Source organism: Talpa occidentalis, unplaced genomic scaffold (assembly GCF_014898055.3).
Source record: "Talpa occidentalis isolate TD23 unplaced genomic scaffold, MPIMG_talOcc4v2.1 talOcc4.12, whole genome shotgun sequence".
Taxonomy (NCBI): domain Eukaryota; kingdom Metazoa; phylum Chordata; class Mammalia; order Eulipotyphla; family Talpidae; genus Talpa; species Talpa occidentalis.
In genome coordinates this window covers 5,903,299-5,924,251 of record NW_023601212.1, presented here as the reverse complement: position 1 = coordinate 5,924,251, position 20,953 = coordinate 5,903,299, and the positions used below count along the sequence as shown (strand labels likewise).

The following is a 20,953-nucleotide window of genomic DNA, read 5'->3' as shown; positions in this document are numbered from 1 at the left end:
GAATCAGAGGTGGGCAGGTTGGGCGCCAATGCTGTTGTTTATTGCGCGGAATGGGGATGTCGGGGTTACTGGGGCGTGGAGGGCATGGTGGGGGGCTGCTGCCTCGGCTCGTCAGTACATTCATCTCAACGGCGGGACCCCTTGCCTCGCCCCCACACCCCTGGGTGCCAGTGCTGAAGGGAGCTGGGTGTGCCCGCTCCGGGAAGGTCACCGCGGGATGCGTGTGGACAGGGGCCGGGCCAGTTATTGCGTGAGCGCAGTGGGGCAGCGGAAGCTGCGGGCCAAGTATTGCACTTAAAAACCATAATTGGTCAGCGGGCCCCCCACGAGGGTGGGGCGGGCAGGACTCCACAGCCACTCTTCTCGGCTGGCCAGTCCCCGTTTTACAGTTGGGGGAACTCAGGCACCGAGGTGATGGGAGCCCCCTCGCGTGTGCAAGGCCGCCGCAGGGGCCGGGGTGATGTGGACGGGCACAGGGCAATGAGGGGGGATGGCCAGGGCTCAGAGGGGGCTGCCTCTCCACCCAGGCCCGCCCGTCTGACTACAACTACCTACGTCTCCTCTATGGCTTCTGGGCGGGCAGTGGGCGGCTGAGGGCAGCGCGCAATGGCATGGCTTTGGTCTGAATGATGGCCTCCACCCTGACCCGCCCGGCCCACAGGGCGGCGCAGCGAGGGTCACAAGTTGGATGAGAGGCGTGAGCGCGCAGAGTCCAGTGGGTCGAGGCCACCGGCAGCGCCAGGGGAGGCCGAGTCCCTACGGTCCGGGCTGGGTGCGGTGGCCCGGGTGGCAGGCGTGGGCCCCAGGCGGGGTGTGGAGCTGCTGGCCGGGCGCACGGAGGCTGTGGGACCTGGACCGGGCGCGCCGTGGGGCAGCGAGGGCTGCGAGGCCGACAGTGGGCGCGACGCACGGCTCAGACGGCGCGCAGGTAGTGCTGGCCCGGCGCGGGGCCCGGCGGGAGAGCTGGGCCTGCCGCCATAGGGCGAGGTCCGCGGCACCCGGGGGCTGGCAGGTGCGCCCGGGGGGCTGGCAGCCGGCATGGTCCCCGGTGAAGGGGCAGCGGGCGTGGGCCCGGGGGGCGGGCGGCGCACAAGGCGTGGTGAGCCCAGTGCCAGAGGCCCCACAAGCGGACGTGCCACCTGTGGGCAGAAGCTCATGGCCACGGCCTGCTGCAGCGTGGCAATGGCCGAGGTGACCTGTGGCGGCGGTGGTGGTGGGAAGAGGCCAACGCGCTGGCCAAGCTCTGCCTGCTGCACCATCTCCCGGTCGTACTTGACAATCTCCTGGATGATGGCATTCTCCTGGTTGTTAAACACACCTGAGTTGAGGTCATGCTGCACCTTGTGCAGCAGGATCGAGTTCTTCTTGCCTGGCGGGGAGGGAGAAGGTCAGTGCTGCAGGCGGCACCATCTGCTTGCACCCCAAGAGCACGGAGCATGCGGAGGGCCTCCCTGTGCCACGAGCGGGTCCAGCCTACTGTGCACACCCAGGCCACATGCTACCGCCTGTGTGGACGCCTGATGAGGACAGCAAGCGGGATCTGGGTACTGCTCTTGAGCCAGGACACACGCTTGCGTGTATTGAGTGCCTCCTGCATACAGAAAGCAGGTGACATCCCCCCGCATGTAGCAAGCTGCTGGATATAACAAGTGTGAGTGGAACACCTTGCGTGCAGCAGGAAGCATCTACCTGCTCTGCACAGCAAATGGACTGAGCACCTACTCTAGCAGGCAGCTATTGGACAGCTACTCTACAGCCAGCATGGACGGAACGCCTGCACACGGATACTGAGCAGATACTGAGCGCCTGTGGTGTACGCAGAACTTGAGCACTACTGTATTCAGCAAGTAGATACCGCACACCTGCTGTATACAGCAAGCATGCATTGGGTGCACGGTGCCAACCCCCGCACCGCCCAGTCAGGGTGGCTGTGCGCCTACTACACGGAGCAAAACATCCCAGCGCCTGCCACTCCCAGGTATTCGAGCACCCGGTGGACAGTGAATTCGGTGCCGTGAACACGCTGAGCACTTCCTGTATACGTGACGTCTCCCTTTAACACCCGTCCTCACCCAGAGCTGCTTTTCCAGTTGTTTCATTCCCACATGTCGCACCAAGGGCCACCTTCTCCCCGACCCTGACATTTAGTCAGCTGGGAGCCTGCCTCTCCCTACGTCACCACCTCCCAGGCCAGGCCACCACCTCCTTCCCTACCACCTGCCACGTGTAGCATTCGAATCCGATGTTACCCTCCCGAGCCTGGAATCATGCATGACTCACTGCTGCTCCTGATTTGTAGTCTGCTCCTCCCCCACAGCCCCCTCGGCCCATGTACCTGCTTCCCACCTGCCTCCCTCCCAGCTGTGCCGGCTTTCAACTCCAGTTCCTCCTAGCTCAGGGGCTCTGTGCACGCTGCACGCACTTCTGGAACATGCCTTCCTCATCCTTTCTGCCGCCAACACCTCCTGTCTGGTCTCCATTCAGCATCCCCTCCTCAGTGGAGCCCACCGCCCCCACACCCCTGCTATGACGCGAGCTTCCTGAGGGTGCCCCGGGGCCTGCCTCTGCCCACGCCACACCCGGGCTCACTGTGCTCAACAGCACTCGCCAAGTGAGCCCAAGTTCTGCACAACTGGAAACGCCTCGCACTCTTCTTGGGAGCCAGCGCCGCGTTTGGCCACGAGGAAGTCAGACAATCTGGCGGGGGGCGGGGGGCATGCCAGGCCCTCTCGCCACATAACCTCCAAGACCTGACAGCTGGGCCACTCACCAATGCGGTCCAGGCGGTCGATGGCGACTGTCTCGAAGGCCCGTCGCATCATGGGGTACTCCTCCAGCACCTCGTTGAAGTTGTCCACGCTCAGCGAGTAGAGGCGGCAGTAGGTGTCGGCCCGCACGCTGGCCGTGCGCCGGCCTCGCGTCAGCAGGCAAATCTCTGCAGGGGGAGTGCCCTTAGCTGCTGGACGGCACCTGCGCCCCATGCATCCTCGGGGCCCCCCAGTGGCCCTGACTGAGGTCGGGCCTCCTCACCCCTGCTAGGGTGACCCTTTCACCCGGAGACCCTCCCTGGTGTCCATGACAGCCGCGCCCGCGCCTCTGGACGCCACACGTGGGTTGCGGGGGTGGGGAGGCCGGGTTCCCGCTCCCCCTTCCTCCCGGGCGGAGTGCCGCTGTCCCAGGCCCCCCTCTCGCCCCATCCCCAAGATGCTCACCCCCAAAGTAGGAGCCATCCGACAACTTCATCTCCTTGTTGCCCTTGGTGAGCACGCTGACCACGCCGTGCTGGATGAAGTACATCTTCTTGCCAACGGTGCCCTCGCGGATGATGTAGTCGCCCGGCTGGAAGACCTCGAACTTGAGTTTGGTCAGCATGGCCGTGACAAAGTTGGGGTCGGCGTTGGCGAACAGTGGCATCGAGGCCACCAGCTTCCGGCAGTTGAAGTTGACGATCTCCTGTGGGGCAGGAGACAAGCGTCGGGGTCGGGGCTGGCTGGCCTCCACCTCGTCCTACTTTGGGCTGTGGAAGGCACAAAGGATGAAAAGGCCCCACCCGCAGCAGCACACGGAGCTCAGCGGCGGCTTGGCACGGATTTAGCGAGAAATGCCCAAACCTAAAGCAAGCTCAGAAACGCTCCTGCGAGGCACAGAGGAGCCGTGCGCGCTTCGTGTTCTTAGCAAGGGCCTCACAGGCGCCTGTGCTCCCTGTGTGCTTACACACTTAACACGATCCCAGAGAAGATCCCACCGGCCCTGCTTTCTCCATAACGGGCTAGCCAAGCTCATCGCGATAAATGACCAAAAGCAGGAGGACGCCTGTGCAAGAGAAGGTCCGCTGAGTTCTCTAAGCACCCCTGGAAGCCCCTGGGGTCGGAACAGAGCGGCCTGGGCCCCCAAAGCAGACAAGCCTGCGGGGCAGATTTCAAGTCCGGCAAGACAACGAGACACATGGAGCTGTAGGGTCAAGACGGTCTTGGGCAGAGCTGGACGGACGCCTCATCCCTGCAGCAGAAGGGGTACCTGAACCCCCCCCGCCCCACCACTTTCCAAGATAAACTGTGAGGGGCTGCGGGATGGATCTATGCGTGAAAGCCAGAAACTGTGCAAGCACCAGGAGCCAGCGGGGCCCGTCCTCTAACACTCAGGCGTGTGCAAGAGCATGCTGCGCCCCTGCTGTGGACAGCACCTTGGGCAGCAAGTACTGAGCGCCTATTATGCAGAGAAACGTGTTGAACACCTACTGTGGACAGAAGGAAGATACTGGAGACCTAGTCTCGTGGGTGGGAGCAAGCGTGCATGGCCCAGAGAGGTGGGCACCTACTGTGCGCAGGAAGCATACACGCAGACTGTCTGCTCTGTACAGTAAGTGCTGTATGGAAAGCGTAGATCTGCAGCACCTACTGTGTGTAGCGGGCACACACAGCATCTGCTGTACACAGCATGAAGTCCCCCATAAAAAAACAAAAACAGGGCCTCCCCGGTGGCGCAGCGGTTGAGTGCTGGGTTGCGAAGCTGCCCGCAGCCTCTGCGGCGCCAGTTCAATCCCCGGATGCCCCCCGGCCACCGGAGGAGGGTCCCGCATGGCGCGCAGACCTCTCCTGCCGCCCGCTGCTCCCCTCAGCAGTGTACTTCGGTCCTTCTGCCTGCTCTGCTCCCTGCTCTGGCTCTGGTGAATTCTCTCACCCTCCCGCGCTTCTGACTGTACCCAGTGCTTGGATAAATAAATAAATCTTAAAAAAAAAAAAAAAAAAAAACAACCAAAAACAGCGAAGAGATATCAGAAGACAATTGGCCATTGGGACAGGAATTTGTGTCACAAAAGGTTCAAGTCCTCCACATATAAAGAGCTACAGCAAACAAAGAAAGCAAGTTATGAACAGTTGATGGGAAAAGAAACGCAAATAAGACAGCCTCTGATCACACAAAGATGCTCACCCCCTCCGAGTAAGACACCAGCAGACGGGGGGCGGGGAGGAATGGCACCATTCCCCAGTGGGAACTGCGCCCCCCAGGAAGCCTTCAGAGGGCACGTGGACCTGGGGGCCTGCCCCTGCCCATTGACGCTGCACCCCAAGTTCATGTACAGACTGAGGATGCCTGGAGCTCAGCAAAGGGGCACCTGGCGCCGCTGCCTGTGCCTGAGCAATGTGGGGGGTGGGGCAAGCGAGGGGGTGCCCCAGACTCCAGCCCGCCCCTTCTCCTGATTCAATGAAAAGAGGCTACGGTGGGAGGGAGCTGGCCAGAGGGGCCGGAGCGGGTGCATCTTCTGCGCTCAATCGTGATCATCTACAGATCGCCAGGGGCTGGGGAAGGGGGATGGGGCGTGACGGCTGGAGGGCAAGGGTGCCCCCCCCCCGTAGGGTGACAGGGATGAGATCAGGCAGAGGCAGCGGCTGCACGACCCCCACCACACTGAAGCCCCCCGCGTTACGCATCTGCGGTCGTGAGGGCTCTCTCCAAAGGTGAAAGGACCTGAGTGAAAGCAGTTGTCAAGCAGGACCAAACATCCTCAGTGTAGCGCCCGCGGCGCCCACCGCCCCAAGCACAGGCGCTGTTCCCACATTGGCCTGGGGCACCTGCAGGCTCCCCCACCGCCCATGCGCGCGTCCCCCCCAGGGCGCCCCGTTCACGGAGCATGACCCACCACCTCTCGAGGGCGGGGCAGGGCTCACAGCTGGGGCGCAGTTACTGCTTGGTGGATGCTGTGGGCTGAGGCACCCCCAAAAGATGTGTTCAAGTGCTGACCCCCGTAGTGGCCCAGGAGCTCATTTGGGAAGGGGGCCTGGATGCAGTGACCGAGGTCTCCGCAGAAGCAGGGACTCGACAGGCCCCAGGGAGAGGCCCCGCGAGGGGGTGGGGGGCGGGGGCGACGGTCCACAGGCCCCGGGACTGCTGGCCACAGCGGCAGCTGGGCGAGGCAGGGAGGGCCTCCCCGGGGCCTTCAGAAGAAGCGCCGCCCTGGGACGCCTCGACCTTGGACTTCTGGCCCAGAGAGTGAAAAGAAGACATGGTTGCTGCTTGAAGCCATCCAGGCTGTGGGAACTTATCACAGCGGCCCCGGGACGCCGCCAGCAGCACCGGGCTGTGAGGAGCCTCCTGGGCCTGCAGCGGCAGCCGGACAGCGGAGCCTCCCGCCCCCCACGCCCAGCACAGACCCCAAACAGTGCCAGAAGCCAGGGTGCTGGGGCCTCCCCAGGACTCCTGGAGAGGGGGTGTCTGCAGCTTCCTCAGGTTCGGGAGAGGCTGGCTCAGGGGAGGTCAGGGTCTATGTGGGGGTGCAGCTCAGCCCTTCGTGCCGCACCGCAATGGGGAGCCCCCGCCGCCTACCTCCCGCAGGGGCCCGTTGAGCTCGCCCAGGATGCTGTCCTCATCGAACATCTTGCCCTGGTAGCGATGCTCGTAGTAGTCGTGGATCTTCTGGCGGAAGTCGGCGGGCAGCTTGTGGAAGGACATGTACTGCTCCACCTGCTTGTACTGCGGGGGGCGAGGTGCGAGGGGCAGTCAGCAGCCGCCCCCAGAGCCCCCTGCCAAAGGGCCGCCAGCTGCAGCCACGACAATCTAGGACGCGCGGTTGGAGCTGCCCTCGGGCCCCCTGTGTGCAGCCCCCGCCCCGTGTGGTACTGGGGACATGCTTTTTAGTGAAAACAGCCTCGTGTTCTCTATAGCAGCTGGGCCCTGGGAAACGGTGGGCACCTTGACCCAGGCCCTTGCTGGGCTGGACTCGGCCGCCCAGGCCCCCCCACCCTCGAGGCCCCCAGTCTCCGGGAGGCCTGAATCCCCTCAACAATAATACTCCTAGACACCACCCACTCAGCCCTTCCTGAGCAGGGCAGGGGTGCCAGGGCTTTCTGTCCCCAGGGCGGCACCCTCAGGAGTGCCCGGCACGATTTCCCCCCAGCCCCTCCTGGCCACATCTGCCCTGAGCTCAGTGGAACCCGTGATGGCAGGCGGGTGGTGGCACCAGCTCATGTTTGGGTGTGACACCCGGGGCTTCCGGACAGCCGGGTGTCTGGCACCCATCCCGCTGCCCCAGCCAACTCGCTTGGCACTGCTGGGGGGCTTGCAGCTGCCCTGCCAGGGCCAGCCACAGGGCCACAGTGCAGGACAGATGGGGCCACAGCTGGGGAGCTGAGCACACCCTTGGCCACAGGAGGGGAAGCTGAGGCAGGGTGGGGAGTGGGGCTGAATTCCAGAAAGGACTGACTTGTGGAGCCAACACCTGAGCTCCCTCGGCTCCCACTGGCTCCCCGGGTAGGACGAGGCCAGAAAGCCTTGTCCTCCAGAGGCCTTCCTGTGGGCGGCCGCGGCACCCAGGCCTCCTGGACTCTGCCAGGTGCCTTCCCCACCCCAGCCCGTCCTCACCGGCTCGGATGCCCTCGCCCTTGCCTGCTTCCCCGAGAGGCCCTCCAACACCCCCACCCCAGGGACCTCCCTGACACCCTGTGGACTAGGCCTGCCATGGTTGACCTCCCTGTCCTGTCCCCCCGCTGTGTCTCCTCAACCTCTCCCACCGCATCCCCCTCCAGGCTCCAGATTCCCTTCCTCCCGAGCTTTCTCACCATCTTTCCACACCTGCAGGACCTTCGCTCCGCGTGACCCGGTCTCGGACTCCCCCGGCACCCCCACAGCCCACCCGCATGCGCCCCCCTGGCCCGTGCGGGACACACAGGGCTGGGGCAGCCAGGTGCGCCCTCCCAGTCCCCGGGGGGGCCTTCCCCAGCAGACCTTCTCCTGGTACTGGCGCCGGGAGGAGTCCAGGGACTGGATGAGGGCGGTGGCGTGGCCAATGAACATGGCATAGCAGGTGGCGCCCACGATCATGCTCAGCATCGTCAGCCAGATGTCGGTCATGCTCTCGGGCGCCTGCCGCCCGTACCCGATGCACAGCATGTGGCTCATGGCCTTGAAGAGCGCGAAGGAGTACAGCTCGCTCCACGAGTGGTTCTGCAGGGATGCGGCGGGGTGGGCAGGCGCTCTCGGCCCCGAGGCCCCCACCTGCCGCCCGTCCTAGCGCCGGAGTCAGCGCGCTCCCCACGCTCAGGGGGAACCCAGAGACGCGACCTCAGGCCGGCGACGTGATGCGCAGGTGTCATGGCGTGTCTGTGGCGGGGGCGGGCCTGGCCTTTCCTTCCTATTTCACTTCTGGGGAAACAGAAGCTCAGAGGGACCAGAGTGCGCCCTGGGGGTCCAGGAACTCCCACCCGCTACAGACCCTGATCAGGTCTGTGAGGCCCGAGTACCTGACGGTTTCAGGGGCCCTGGGGACAATGTGCTGGAGACACTGAGTCCAACCAGAGGGCCAGGGGGGTGGCAGCATCGGGCAGGGCCGGCGGGCCCCTCCCCCTCCCCGTCCTCAGCTGACCCAGCTGGGGAGGGGCAGCAGCCGGTCAGGAAGCAGGACAGCGTGCTCCGTGTCCGGCCGCACAATGGGCCGCCTCAGCCGGGCAGCTGTGCCAGGCGCCGGGAGGGGCCCGGGGCTTTCCCTTTGAGCTCCTGGTCCATCCTCGCCCAGCTGCTCGGTGCCCAAGTCGAGTGGCCCAGCCCACATGTGCCACAGTGGTGCCAAGCCGCCTGCAACTCCCACTGGCACCGAGACACCCTGGTTACCAGCCGGCACCTCAGCCAGGAAGTCATAGGTCTCGGGCCCCCGGTGACTTGGACCCTTGCGGCTCAAGACAACATTCCCCGAGTCAGGGACGGGAAACAGGGCCTTTTACATAAATACATCAATAAATATGTGAATAAAAACATGGACTCAACAGGGACTAGAACACTAAGGTGGTGTCTCCGGGTGACAAAAGCTGTGCAGTGCCCCCGGCATGACGAGGAGCCGCCTCTCGGTGGTGGGGCACGCGCCAGGCCCAGAGGGTCGCTCATGGGGAAATGCAGGCACCCGCGCAGGGAGCGGGGTTACCCCTGGGAGCCCTCTAGCTTCAGTCCTCGCCCCCGACAGTGGCTGGGGCACCTGGAGCCTCAATTTCCCTCTGCACGGTGGGTGGGGCTCAGGGTGCAGCCTCAGTGCGGCACCTACGCGGGGGTCCTGCCTGCACCGCAGGGGGCGGGGGCGGGGGCGCGGGCGCCGGGCGGGAGCTCACCACCATGCCGTTGATGGACACCCAGCAGTTGCGCGGGAAGTCCTGCAGCATGGGCACCAGGAACTGCAGGCAGCCGTCCCAGTGGCACAGCAGCAGCATCATGCTGATGAGGTTGCAGATGCGCATCACCGCGCTCGCCAGGTCGTAGGTCATGTGGAAGATCTGGGGGGCGAGGCGGGGCGTAGCGCTGAGGGTTGGAGCCGACAATAGCCCCCCCCCACCCGGGCAGTGGAAGAATCACCCCCCCAGCTTCGAGGGGCGGCCCCCCCACTCCCGGAAGGTCCTCAGTTGCATTTCGTGTTAACTGATGAACTGTCCCACCCAGCCTGCTGCCCTCCAGAGCGCCCGAATCCTTCTAGAACCACCGTCCCGCCCGCTTCCCCTCGGGGACCCCAGCTGCCGCCTTGGGAGCAGGAGTGGGGAGCTGGATATCGCTGGACACCAGCGGTTCTGAGCCTTCCAGGTGACCACGGGTGGAGGGGGGTTGGCGGGAGGCCACACAGTCCAGACGAGAGAGCTGCGATTTTGCTTTCCCGAGCCTCAGTTTCCCCATTGCCAAAGGCATCCCCTTGCGCGGCGGAGTGAAGGGATGGGGCGCGGATGTGTCAAAGTCCACTCTGTGCTCCCCACTCTACCCAAGCTCCGTCCCTTGCCCCCCGCCAGGGCTCTGCCCCAGTGGCCCCTCAAGGTGCTGTCCTGTCCATTCTGCAGGGCGCCGGCCCCCCCCGCCCCGCCCCGCCCCTGCCTGCGCCAGGGATGCCCCGCGTGCCCCGCACCTCCTCCCACTGGTGGATGTAGCGGATGAGGCGCGACAGGCGCAGCAGGCGCAGCAGGCTGAGGATCTTGGTGAAGCGCACGATGCGCAGGGCGCGCGCCGTCTTGTACACCTCGGAGTCGATGCCCTTCTCCACGATGAGGAAGATGTAATCCACGGGGATGGAGGACACGAAGTCCACCACAAACCACGTGCGCAGGTACTTCTTCTTGATCTTCTCGGGGTCCAGGATGATCTCCGTGTTGTCCTCGATGACGATGCCCGTGCGGAAGTTCAGCACCAGGTCCATGAGGAAGAAGGTGTCCGAGACCACGTTGAACACGATCCACGGGGCTGTGGTCTCATCCTTGAAGAAGGTGATGCCCACGGGGATGATGATGAGGTTTCCCACCATGAAGAGCAGCATGGTGAAGTCCCAGTAGAACCTGGGGAGGCACAGCCTGTCAGTCTCCCCACCACGACCCCGCGGCCTCTGCAGGGGCCCGGGAGCCCTCCAGGCCCAGCCCAGATCGCACCTCACGTGGCAAAGAGGAGACTCTGGCCCTGGCGTGGCCCACGCAGCCCACCCTTGGGGAGCCCCACCCCCCAGCACACGGCTCACCGGGCAGCCCCAGCCCCAGGGCACCCGCTGGCCCAGCCGGCTCTGACCCTCCGTCCTTGGCGGAGCACGAGACCTCAAAGAGTCCAAGAGGCCTCTCAAAAATAGATGAAATGTTTCCCATGACCAGCCACGGGCCAAAGTGCCGGCACGAGGTTGGAGTCCAAAAAGCATCAGGCCACAAGGAGAGGAGAGCCGAGCAGGGAGCCAGGGTGTGGCGGGCGCGGAGCGGGGGGGTGCGGGGACTGGGCACAGCGCGAGAGGCACGGCTGGGCGTGGGGGCTGCAGGGCACCAGCTGGGAGCCGCGGGGCCCAGCGCCACTCCAGCAGCTGAAAGGCTGAGAGGAGGGGACACTGTCTGCGTCTCTATTTTAGGAAGCACCTTGAGGGGGGGCATGGCCAGCCTGGGGGGCCAAGAAGGTGCAGGGATCGGACGGACTTGGCTGCCGCTGGGACATTTAATGTGATAAATGTGACTGGAGAAAATGACACTGGCTCTTGCGCTCCCAAACACACCCAGAAAGCACAGGCCTCCCGAGGTCAGCTCTGACGGTCTACCCGGGAAGCACGGGCAGCAAAAGGCCCGTCTGTCCAGGCAACAGATATTGATGCTGCCGTGGTGCTCTGGACCAAGCGTCCACCCCCGAGGACATCAGATGCAGCAAAAGGCCACGTGGACAACTGCCCGGCCCCAAGGAAATCAAGAAAATGCGATTCCAAACTGCTCTGAGGGAAAACTGGGGTTTCCTCAAGAAGTTAAGCAGAAGGACCACATGACCAGCAGCTCCTTTCCTAGCCGTCTACCCGGAAAATGGAACTCGGAGACCTCCAGGGGCAAGGCCACAGCCACAAGATCCACAACAGCCACAAGATCCACAACAGCCACAAGATCCGCAACAGCCACAAGATCCACAACAGCCACAAGGTGGACACGACTCGGGTGGTTAGCGGATGAAATAATAAACACGGCTTGTTCCCCCTCCAGCCCCGGGAACACCACTGGCCATGGAAAGGGGCAGCTCTGACAGTCGCCATCACGGGAGGGACATTGAACACGGGACGCTCAGGGAGAGAAGCAGACACATGAGGCCACGCGGTGTGAGGCCACAGACGGGAAACATCCAGGACAGGCCCAGCCACAGAGATAGTTCATGGTGTCAGGGCCAGGGGGAAGGGGTGCGGGTGACTTCTGATGGGGAGGGGGACTTCTTTTTGGTGTGATGGAAGGTTCTGGAATTAGAGGTGACGGTTGACATTGTGATTGCACTTAACACCATTCAATATACACTTTTAAATGGTTAAACACTAAATTTTAATATGTATGTTATACATAAATTGCACGCTCACGCGCTTGCACACACACACACACACACACACACACACACGAAACTCCAAAGACCTGAGTCTCGGTGATAAGCAAATGCCCGGGCTTGGAGGTCCGAGCCCACACACACTGTGCAGATTCTAGCAAAGGAGGGTCTCAGATTTTGAGGCGTCATTAGCCCCCCAAGCAAGTTCATGCAGGGCTACTCTGTAGGCCCAGGCCCCCTCCCTGGTCAAGGACAGAGTCCCCAGGTCTGGGGGAACCGGTCTAAATGTGCACGAGCCAGGCCCACAAGCCCAGTGTGGGCTTGGCTGCAGCGAGCTTGTCCGCGGAGCGCTGGAAGTTGGCTCCTGCCTGGGCGGCCTGCAGACAACAGCTATTAACACCACGCGGCCCTGCCACCGGCCTCCGGGTCACCCGGCCTTCCATTTCGGGGAATTGATCCCAAGGAAATTGTCCAAAAGGAAGAGAAAAAAATTAAAAAGCAATTTGTAGCAAGATGTGCCCAGCAGCTCCGTCTGCGAGAGCCAAAGCCTGGAAGGGCCCCAGCATCTAAAGCCCTGGCGGCAGCAGGCCGGCTGCCCGGTGCGGGGCTCCTACCTGCAGGCGAGGCGTGGCCTTAGGTGAGCTCTAATCCCTCGAAACCTGTCTCCATCTGTCCAGGAGGCTCTCGGGGAGCCAGTCCTGTGTGGTCCTGGGACACAGCCAGGCCTGTGCTGAGTGCCAAGGACACACCTCTGACCTTCCTGACCACGTGTGGTCATGAGGACCTGGGCCGTGATGAAGAGGGCTGGGCCCGCAGGAGAGCCCTGCACAAACCTTCTGGGGAAGGGGACTCAGACCCCGGGCATGGGGCCTCTGCTCATCCTCACCCCCAGCACCCCACACCCACTGGGACCCAGAAGCCTCATCTGCCTGCCACCCCCAGTTCCCTCCTCCAACTCCAGAGTATCCACCCTGAGGTTCCTAATCCTGCCTCTCCCTCTCCATACTCAGGCCTGGCCCCCCACACTCGGGGCACACTTCCCGGGACACAGCAAGCAGGAAGGAGTACAGTCATTCACCCCTTCACGAGCTCTGAGAAATGTGTCACGAGGCAGCTTGGCCCTGGGACGTCAGCGCGCAGTCACAAGTGTCTGGACGGGAGAGTTGCCTCCACACCTGGCCTAGAAGCTTCAGCCTATTGCACTGCTGGGGTCTGCTGCTGACCTGAGACGACTGTAACTGACAAAGTGAGAGGCCGGGGGCCTAGAAACCCCTGGGGCACAATGGGGGGCCTAGAAACCACCGGGGCAGGGCCTAAAAACAATAGGGGCCTAGAAACCACTAGTGCTCCTGGATGCAGTCTAAGTGGCCACGGCCTATGAGGGCATCCCTGATGGTGACTCTTCAAGACATTCTCTCCTTTTATTCTTGGGGTGGGGGTAGAGGTGCATGCCCCCCACACTCATTAACAGGACAGAGAGGTAATCCAGCCCGGGAGCAGGGGGAAGGATTGAGACCCAGGAAGGCTGCCTCGGGGCCTGTCCTTTCTCCACTGCGCACCTCTGGGAACTCCTCTGCAGGCCTTGAGCTGTGTTCCACAGCCCCGGGTTTCTGGGAGTGACCTTACTCAGCACCCCTGCCCCCATTCTTCACAAGGTGTGGGAGCAGACGGCAGGGATATGGGGGAGGGCTTAAAGGGCAAATCAGCTGGCAATATCCCCCTGGTGTCCAACCCACCCCTACTGGATACCCACAAACAGCCCCGCCCTCCACCGTGGTCCCCCTGGAAGGAAGCAGGAAGAGGAAGGGGAAACTTGAGGCCTGGGGCAGAGGATCCAGGGAGGGGACAGAGGAATCCAGGGTCCTGCTCCAGACCCCTCCCCCCCTTTTTCCCTCCCCTTAGCTGTGCAGCCTTGGGCTGGTCACACTCCTTCTCTGAGTTCCAGTGCCTCGTCTGCATGAGGGGGGTTGCCGCTCTTTTGAGGCTGCCCCAGGCGCCACCAGGATGTCAGCAAGCGCCAGCAGGGGCCTGGCACACAGTCAGCCCTCGGTGATCCAAGGCCTCGCTCGTCAGACCCCAGCGTTAGTCAGGGACCAGCTGCTCAGTCGTCACGGGGCATTTCTCACCGAGAACACCAACAGCCATAATTACATGCCGTGTTTTAAAACCTTCCCGAACAAATGTCAAGTTTCTGATGGGCCTCCAGCTGAAGACAGAAACAGCCGTGAGATCCGAGGATGAGGCTGGGCTCTCCCACAGGGTGGAGACCCACATGACGCCCGGGGCTCTCGGCTCCGGCTCCCAGTAGGCGGGAAAGCCTGAAACATCTCTCCGGTGCCCCCTCACTCGCACTTGGGTCGTGATATCAGCTGGGACCGCCCCTCCCCTGACCAGCCACCCTCTCTGCCCAGGTAGGGGTCCAGGGGCGCACAGATCCAGGCAGCTGCACTTCCAGCCGCAGTTTGGGACACTGCACCACCCGCCTGCTCCCGACTCGGGCCCGTCCCCTCACGGTGCCTGCAGCAGGCGAGTAGCCAGGACACGTGCCCTGGGTCTCTGCCCCCCACCCCCAGGTGGGGTGTCTGGGGACTTGACTGAGGTCCCACAGCCACTGGTCAGGGACACAGGGAACAGGCAGGCAGCTCCTTCACTACAGGACCCAGACCAAGACCTGGGAAGAGGCCGCCCAGGAACTGGGGCAAACCCATTAGAACCGGAAGTTAGTGATAAATGGCGAGGGGGGGCTGTGGATTAGGGGCGCAAGCCCTGGAAGGTGGAGTTGCAGATCAGAGCTCAGAGTTGGGATGGGAAAGGGAGACTCTGCAGGGGCGATGGCCAGACCTGGTGACCCTGGGCATACGGAGGCTGCTGTGTGCCAGACCCCAGGACGCGCGTGGCGTGACCAGACGGGCCAGGGCTCCCCGGGGCAAGCCACACAGACGACTTCAGAGGGAGCCAGGAGAGGACCCAGCGACGCAGGGGTGGGCCATGGAGAAGGAACTACTCGGTGGATACAGGGTCTTGACCCTTAGGCAGAGGGAAAGCGAGCCAAAGGCCCTGTAGCTGCTGGGGCTTCCTCTCGAGGCCAGCCAGAGGTCTGGGGCTGGAGCCGAGGGAGTGAGGGGCAGTGGAAGACAATGGGGGGGCTGTGGCTGCAGGAAGTTATCGTGAGAGGGAAAGATGGATAAATGTGCATCTTGGGGAGCCCTCGCTGGCAGCCAGGGGCCGGGCAGGGGGCAGAGGCAGAAGATGGGGTGGCCTGTACTGCTTGGCTCTGGGACAGGCGGGTTGAGTGAGGACTCCCAAGCCTCCCTCAACCCCCACGGGCACGGCCAGGCCCTGGAATGTTGACGCAGGGTATTGGACTTTTTAAAGCAGGGAATTCAGGGACTGGAGAGTCCCAATTTGGGCAGGGAACTCCTAGAGAGAGGGGGGAGGTCTGGCTCCCCAGCCCCTGCCTCCCTCACTGGACCATGCAGGCCCCTCCTCCTGGCGGGGTGGGCCCTGGACACCTGCTCCCGCCCCACCCCGCCTGCCTTCCAGCCAGGTTCAGAGCCAGGGAAACCCTTGCTTGCTCCTCGGCCCCTGCACTCTGGATAATTCCGGTTAATTCCCATGAGCTAATGTGAGGATTTGCAGCAAGCCTGCCCACCCCATCCTGATCACCCAAGGGTCCGATGGTCCACGCGGGGAGGGAAGTCACGGCCTTCCAGGGCTGCAAGGTTCTTCAAATCAGCCCCTCCGGCCCCACCACCAGGGCCCCTGGGGACCCCGGAGGACATGATGCAGACACGGGCCAGCGGCCGCTGGTCCTGGCTGTGCCTAAACTCCTGTGAGGGCCAGGAATGGGGCGACTCATCCCTTGCCCCTCATGCCAGACCCCCCAACAGGAGATAATTCAGGGGCATTGAGTGAAAAAGTGGCAGCCTCAGGAGACACTCAAGTCAGACCTCGCCGGCACTTAGAGACGTAGAGACCAAGAACAATAAAAAAAGAACTAAAACTCCGGGACAGATGGAAGGCAGCAAGGAAGCCACTCTCCCGACGTCTCTCTCGGGGCGCCCCCCTCAAGGCCAGAACTCAAGGAAGCAGTGAAAGCCATGACGGCACAGATGCGAATCACATGGCATCCTACAGGGCTGACGTGCAGGGGCGGGGGCAGCGCATGAACGGGAGGTGAAAGGTCGGAACTGGGTGAGGGCAGGCATGGTGGGGGGACAGCGTGTACAAAGGCTTGGCGCTCTGCAGGAAGGCGGGGGAGGATATAAAGTCAGGGGCACGGTTGTGAAAGTCAGAGAACCACCTTTCCCTCACACTACCAGCGCCGCACATTTGGAGAAACCGAGGCAGAAAGGCCCAGAGAGGACTCCAGACCAGTTACAGGTGGTAAAGGGGCGAGAACTAAAGCCTGAGTCCCACCCAGGACTCAGACTCCTAAGCCAGCTGTAAATGGGCACAGAGCCCCCGCTCACTATTGCTGCTCTGCAACAACCCCCCATGACTCAGCCCGGCCCCCAACATTTCACGCTCCTACCCCTGGCTTTGCCCCAGCTGTCCTGCACACATGCCACTGGTCAAGAGCCTCCCTCAGGGCCTCTGCAAACACCCCTCTGCTGGAAGCGCCGCTGTGGATGGACGGGGAGGTTCCAGGCCCCCAAACCCTGGCTACCCCGCGGTGGCAGCAGCTGCGCGGCAGGTCCACATGCACGGGACGGGCTCCCCCGGCAAGCACAGTGTCGCAGCGCGTGGAAGAGAGGACAGCAGGGCTGGGGTGCCTGGGGGTTGGGGTGTGAGTCTCACCTCATCATCCCCGTCCCCTTTTAAATCATGTATGGAGTGAGGATACGGGTACCAGCTGGGCTGTGAAGATAAACGAAGGCAAGTGTGGAAAAGCAAACCCAGAAAAGCTCCTCCCCGTGTTCCATAAGCGGTTTGTAAAAGCTCACACACACATACAAACAGGGGTGATGCATGCCTACCCCCGCGAGCCTGAGATCTTGGACAGCCCCCAGAATTGCTTCTTGATCTGGATGGGACATGGACAGTGGCTGGACTGTCTGGCGGTCAAGAACGTGGACATGGGGACTAGCCTATCTGCCCCTGACAAGCTGTGTGTCTTCGAGTGGGTGACTCTACCTCTCTGTGCCTCCCTCACAACTGTGCAGGTTGTCACAAAATGCTCCACATACCTGACCATGACGAGGCTCAGGAAGGGTTGTTCCCTTGTGCTTAGAGACTGTCTCTGTACTAAATCAGAAAGGCCTTGAGGGGGCACAATTCCTAAACATAGGGGTGCTGGGGCCCCACTTTACCCCAGCAGTATCTTAGCTTTTTTGAATTTGACTGTGACTCCCCAAGTTCCAAACACAGGTCACATTCCACACCCTCCCCTGCAAAGCACCCCCACTTAGCAATGGATCTGCATAGCCTGGACTATGTGACCTGCCCAACTCCTCCCTCCCACAGCCCCTCACCCCAACGTACCCACTACCCCCTTCTGTAGCTGAGAGGAAGCCCAGAGCCACCCACCGCCCAGAGGAGGCACTGGCTCCACGGGCCACATCCTGCCAGTCCCTGATGCTGACCTGTGTCCCCCACTTGTTGGCTGGTATCGTGGACGTGTGGTGAACGCTGCAGGCATGCAGCGGGGACAGGGAGGAATAGCTACTTTCTGCAGCCATCTCCCTCTGCCCACCACGTGCCCGACGTCCTCCCGGGTCAGCGGCACCAGTCCCCCTTGACAGTGGGGCCAGCCAGGTCAGGGACCCCTGGAAATCAAGTCCATCCCCATTTCACAGACAAAAACATGAGCCAAGATGCGGACCACAGCCCGCCCAGACTGGACCAGCCCGTGGAGGGATGCTGAGTCCCCACGCAGGTCAGGACCATTCAGAGGCACCCTTCTGGACCCCTCTGTCCTCTCCCCAAGCCCAGGTGCGGGTCAGGCCTGCATTCACCTCTCAGGAGAGGCCTGAGGCTGCAAAGTGGGAGTCTCAAAGTTCCTTGCAGTCCCCACCCCCGAGTTGTGCACTTGGGACCTCAGTTTTCCCAGGTCAAGCACTGGGGCTGCCGAAGGGCCGAGGAAAGGGAGAGTCCCACAGCCTCCCGCGCCCAGGCCAGGGGTGGAGGGTGGGGTGACACCCAGGATCTATATCCCGCCGCCACACAGCCCCACCTGGCCCCGAGGAGAGCCCCAGAGCGCTGCTGTCCGTGGTGCTGAAACCGCTCGCGCCCGCCGGCCGAGGCTTGGCGGCCGGCGCAGGTCCCGGCAGACCCTTTGCACCCCAACTCACACATGCCACTCACGGGCAAATAACGACACACACACCCTGCACACAGCTCAAATCTTACTCCCACCGCTGCACACCCGCCCTGGTCACCAAACACGCACCTCTTCCCAACACGCCCCACGGCAGGCCCCCCGCAGACACACCCCTGGGACACGCCCCCCGCCCCCCTCGGCCCAGGCCCCAGGCCCCCCGCCCCTGCAGTCACATGCCTGTGATTACACACACGCCTGCAGTGACACGCAGTGCTCCACACACTCCCAGGCCACAGCACAGACCCAGGAGCCGAACCGAACCGTAAACGTACAGGGCTGTGACCCCGCCGCGCGGCCTTGCGCCAAGCCCGTCCGCGCACGACGCGGTCTGGCCGGGCCAGCGGCCGCACAGCCCCGACACACACACGGCGCAGCACCGCGGCCGGGCGGGCGGCTCGGGGAAGACGCCGCCGGGGAACCCCGGCGCTCAGCGGCCCCTCCCCGCGCAGCCAGCCGGGCGCAGGGGCCCGGGACGCGCCGCCCGGCGGCTCCGGCTCCTCCGGCTCCTCCGGCGCAGGTGGACACCGTGGGAGCGGCCGTGCCCGCGTAACCCCTTCCCTGCCGGCCCGCGCGTCCTTCCCGGCGCCCTCCCGCCCTCGGGCGTCTCCCCAGCCCACGTTCCCCTCTATTTGTCCTCTCGTCCCCCGCGCTCACGCCCTGATCCGGTGACCCGTGACGCGCCCCCCCGGGCTGGGGCTGTCGGGCGCGTGGGAGGGGGCGCGCCAGGGTCGCGGCGGGGGCTGCGTGCGTCTCCGCGCGCCCCTGCAGGGGCGGAGCGCGGCGTCCCCAGGTCCATCGCGGGCGGGTCCCCGCGCGCCCGAGGTCACCGGGGGACCCGGAGGTCACCCGCGGGGCGCCGCCCGCCCCCCAGCGCTCCCGGGACGGCCCCGCGCGCGGTCGCGGCTGCGCCCCCTCCGCGCCGGCCGCCCCTGGGGGCTGTACCTGAAGTCGCTGTACGGGTGGATGATCCAGGCCCCCGCCGACTTGACGCGCTCCTGCTCGCGCTCCACAGCCTTCTGGCTGCCGAACATCCGCAGCGAGAACTTGTTGACGCCCGGCTGCAGGAGCGCGCCGAGCTGGCGCTGCAGGAAGCTGGCCTGGCTGCCGCGCGGCTCCCCCGCCGGGCCCGCCTCCTCGCTGCCCGCCTCGTCCGCCGGCCCCGGCCCCGCGCCCGGGCTCGGCGCGGGCCCCGCAGCGGCGCCGCGGCACGAGAAGGACACCTTGGGGCCCCGCGCCGGGCCCCCGGGCCCCGCGGGGCTGCACTGCGGCTCGCCGCGCCCGCACTCGCCGTTCGGGCTGCCCTTGGCCGCGCTCGCCGCGCCCGGGGTGCCCGGGCGGCCGCACGAGCTGTCGCGACTGCGGAGCCGGGCCCGCGGGCCGCCCTCGTCCGCCGCCTCTGGGGGCCCCGCCTCGGCCCGCGGCGGCTGCTGGGGGGGCGCGGGCCCGGGGCCCGGGGGGGGCGCGGGCGGCGGCGGCGGCTGCTGCTGGGGGGGCGCGGGCGGCGGCGGCCCCGGCGCGGTGGTCGCGCCCGGGCTCTCCCCCGGCCGCCCGCCGCCCCCGCGCGCGTCCATGGCGAGGCGGCGCCGGGCAGTGCGGAGCGGAGCCGCCGCGGCCGCCGCCGGCCCGAGCCCAAGGGAGGTGGGGGGAGGCGGGGGGAGGCGGGGGGCGGAGCGTCGGCCGCGGGGGAGGGGCGGGAGTGGGAGCCCCGCCTCTGTCCGCACCCCCTCGCGACGCGCCCCGCCCCGGCCCCACGCTCGGGAAACTGAGGCCGCGGCCCAAGGTCACGAGGTCCGAGCCGGAGAAGACCGGCTCAGACCTAGTCCCAGCAGGGGAAACCGAGGCACAAGCAGCGGAAGGGCACGCCCAAGGTCACCGAGCCCAGCCGCAGGACAGGGGCTTCCGCGCGCGTCCTTGGAGAGGGGCCTCCTGACCTTTGGGAGGCGCCCAGCTTCGCCGCCGCCCGGAGGGCACAGCCCGGCTGGTATGAACAGCGGAGCTGCGCCGGTGCCAGCCTCTCCTTTGCATAGGTTTGAGAATTTACAAGAAAAAGGGGTGTTTTAAAAGGCGATAGGAACCTTGCCACTCGAGGACCCTGGACAATGTCCTAGTCTTTGTGATGTTTGGAGAGAGGCAGGCGGGTCCTGCTCACCATTTGCATATGAGGAAACTGAGGCAGAATTGGGCAAGAGGAGGCCGATCAGGAGAGACTTCCAAGGTTGCTGGCAGCCTCCGCCCTTGAGCCCAGCGAGGGCCTGGGAGCTACTGTAAGGCTGTGGGCTTTAAAACGGGGAGGTGCCCCAGGGCTACAGGGGGACACCATCCCTTCCCACCCGATGCTCACTTGGGAGCCCCAACAGCTGCCCCATCTCTTCTGCCCCTTGAGCTCAGGACCGAGGTGGTCCTGGCCTCCAGTGTCCAGCTCTGGGAATACACCTGAGGTTCTGCTTCTGGGGTTTGCGGAAGGTGGGAGGGTTTTTTTTGGTACTAGGTGACAGGGGGCATGGGTTCAGGACTCTCTCCCTAGCCTCCGGTACTGTTCCTCCCCCCCACCCCCACCCCAGCTCAGCCAAAGGGCAGGCTGGGGTAGGTGTTGGGAGAGATGGGGAACAGAGAGACAGAGGGGGGCAGGACTGTGTGTTGCACACCGGTCTGGAAGCCAGGGCCTGGGTCCACAGCCTTCACAGCACCTTCTGCCTGACATACAGGGCACCATTCACCCGCGGGGTGTTAGGGCCCAGAGGGCAGAGATGGGGCTTATTCCTACACACAGTAGGGATCGAGGGCCTGTTGGATAATAGGAGAGCTGAGCTGGGCCATCTCCCACCCTTGCCAGGCTGCCCCCAGGCTGGGGTACCC

The 20,953-nt window shown here is 64.2% G+C and overlaps 1 protein-coding gene across 1 annotated transcript; it reads right to left on the bottom strand.

Moving 5' to 3' along the window:
* Positions 1-21: 21 nt before the first annotated feature.
* On the bottom strand, positions 22-19,733 carry HCN2 (hyperpolarization activated cyclic nucleotide gated potassium and sodium channel 2). Its single transcript, XM_037504890.2, has 8 exons — positions 19,040-19,733; positions 9,869-10,292; positions 9,093-9,254; positions 7,723-7,941; positions 6,325-6,471; positions 3,213-3,453; positions 2,771-2,935; positions 22-1,369 (listed from the first exon to the last, which is right to left on the bottom strand). The coding sequence occupies exons 1-8, from the start codon at positions 19,666-19,668 to the stop codon at positions 678-680; spliced, it is 2,679 nt and encodes an 892-aa protein (XP_037360787.1). The 5' UTR covers positions 19,669-19,733; the 3' UTR covers positions 22-677.
* Between the last annotated feature and the right edge of the window lie 1,220 nt (positions 19,734-20,953).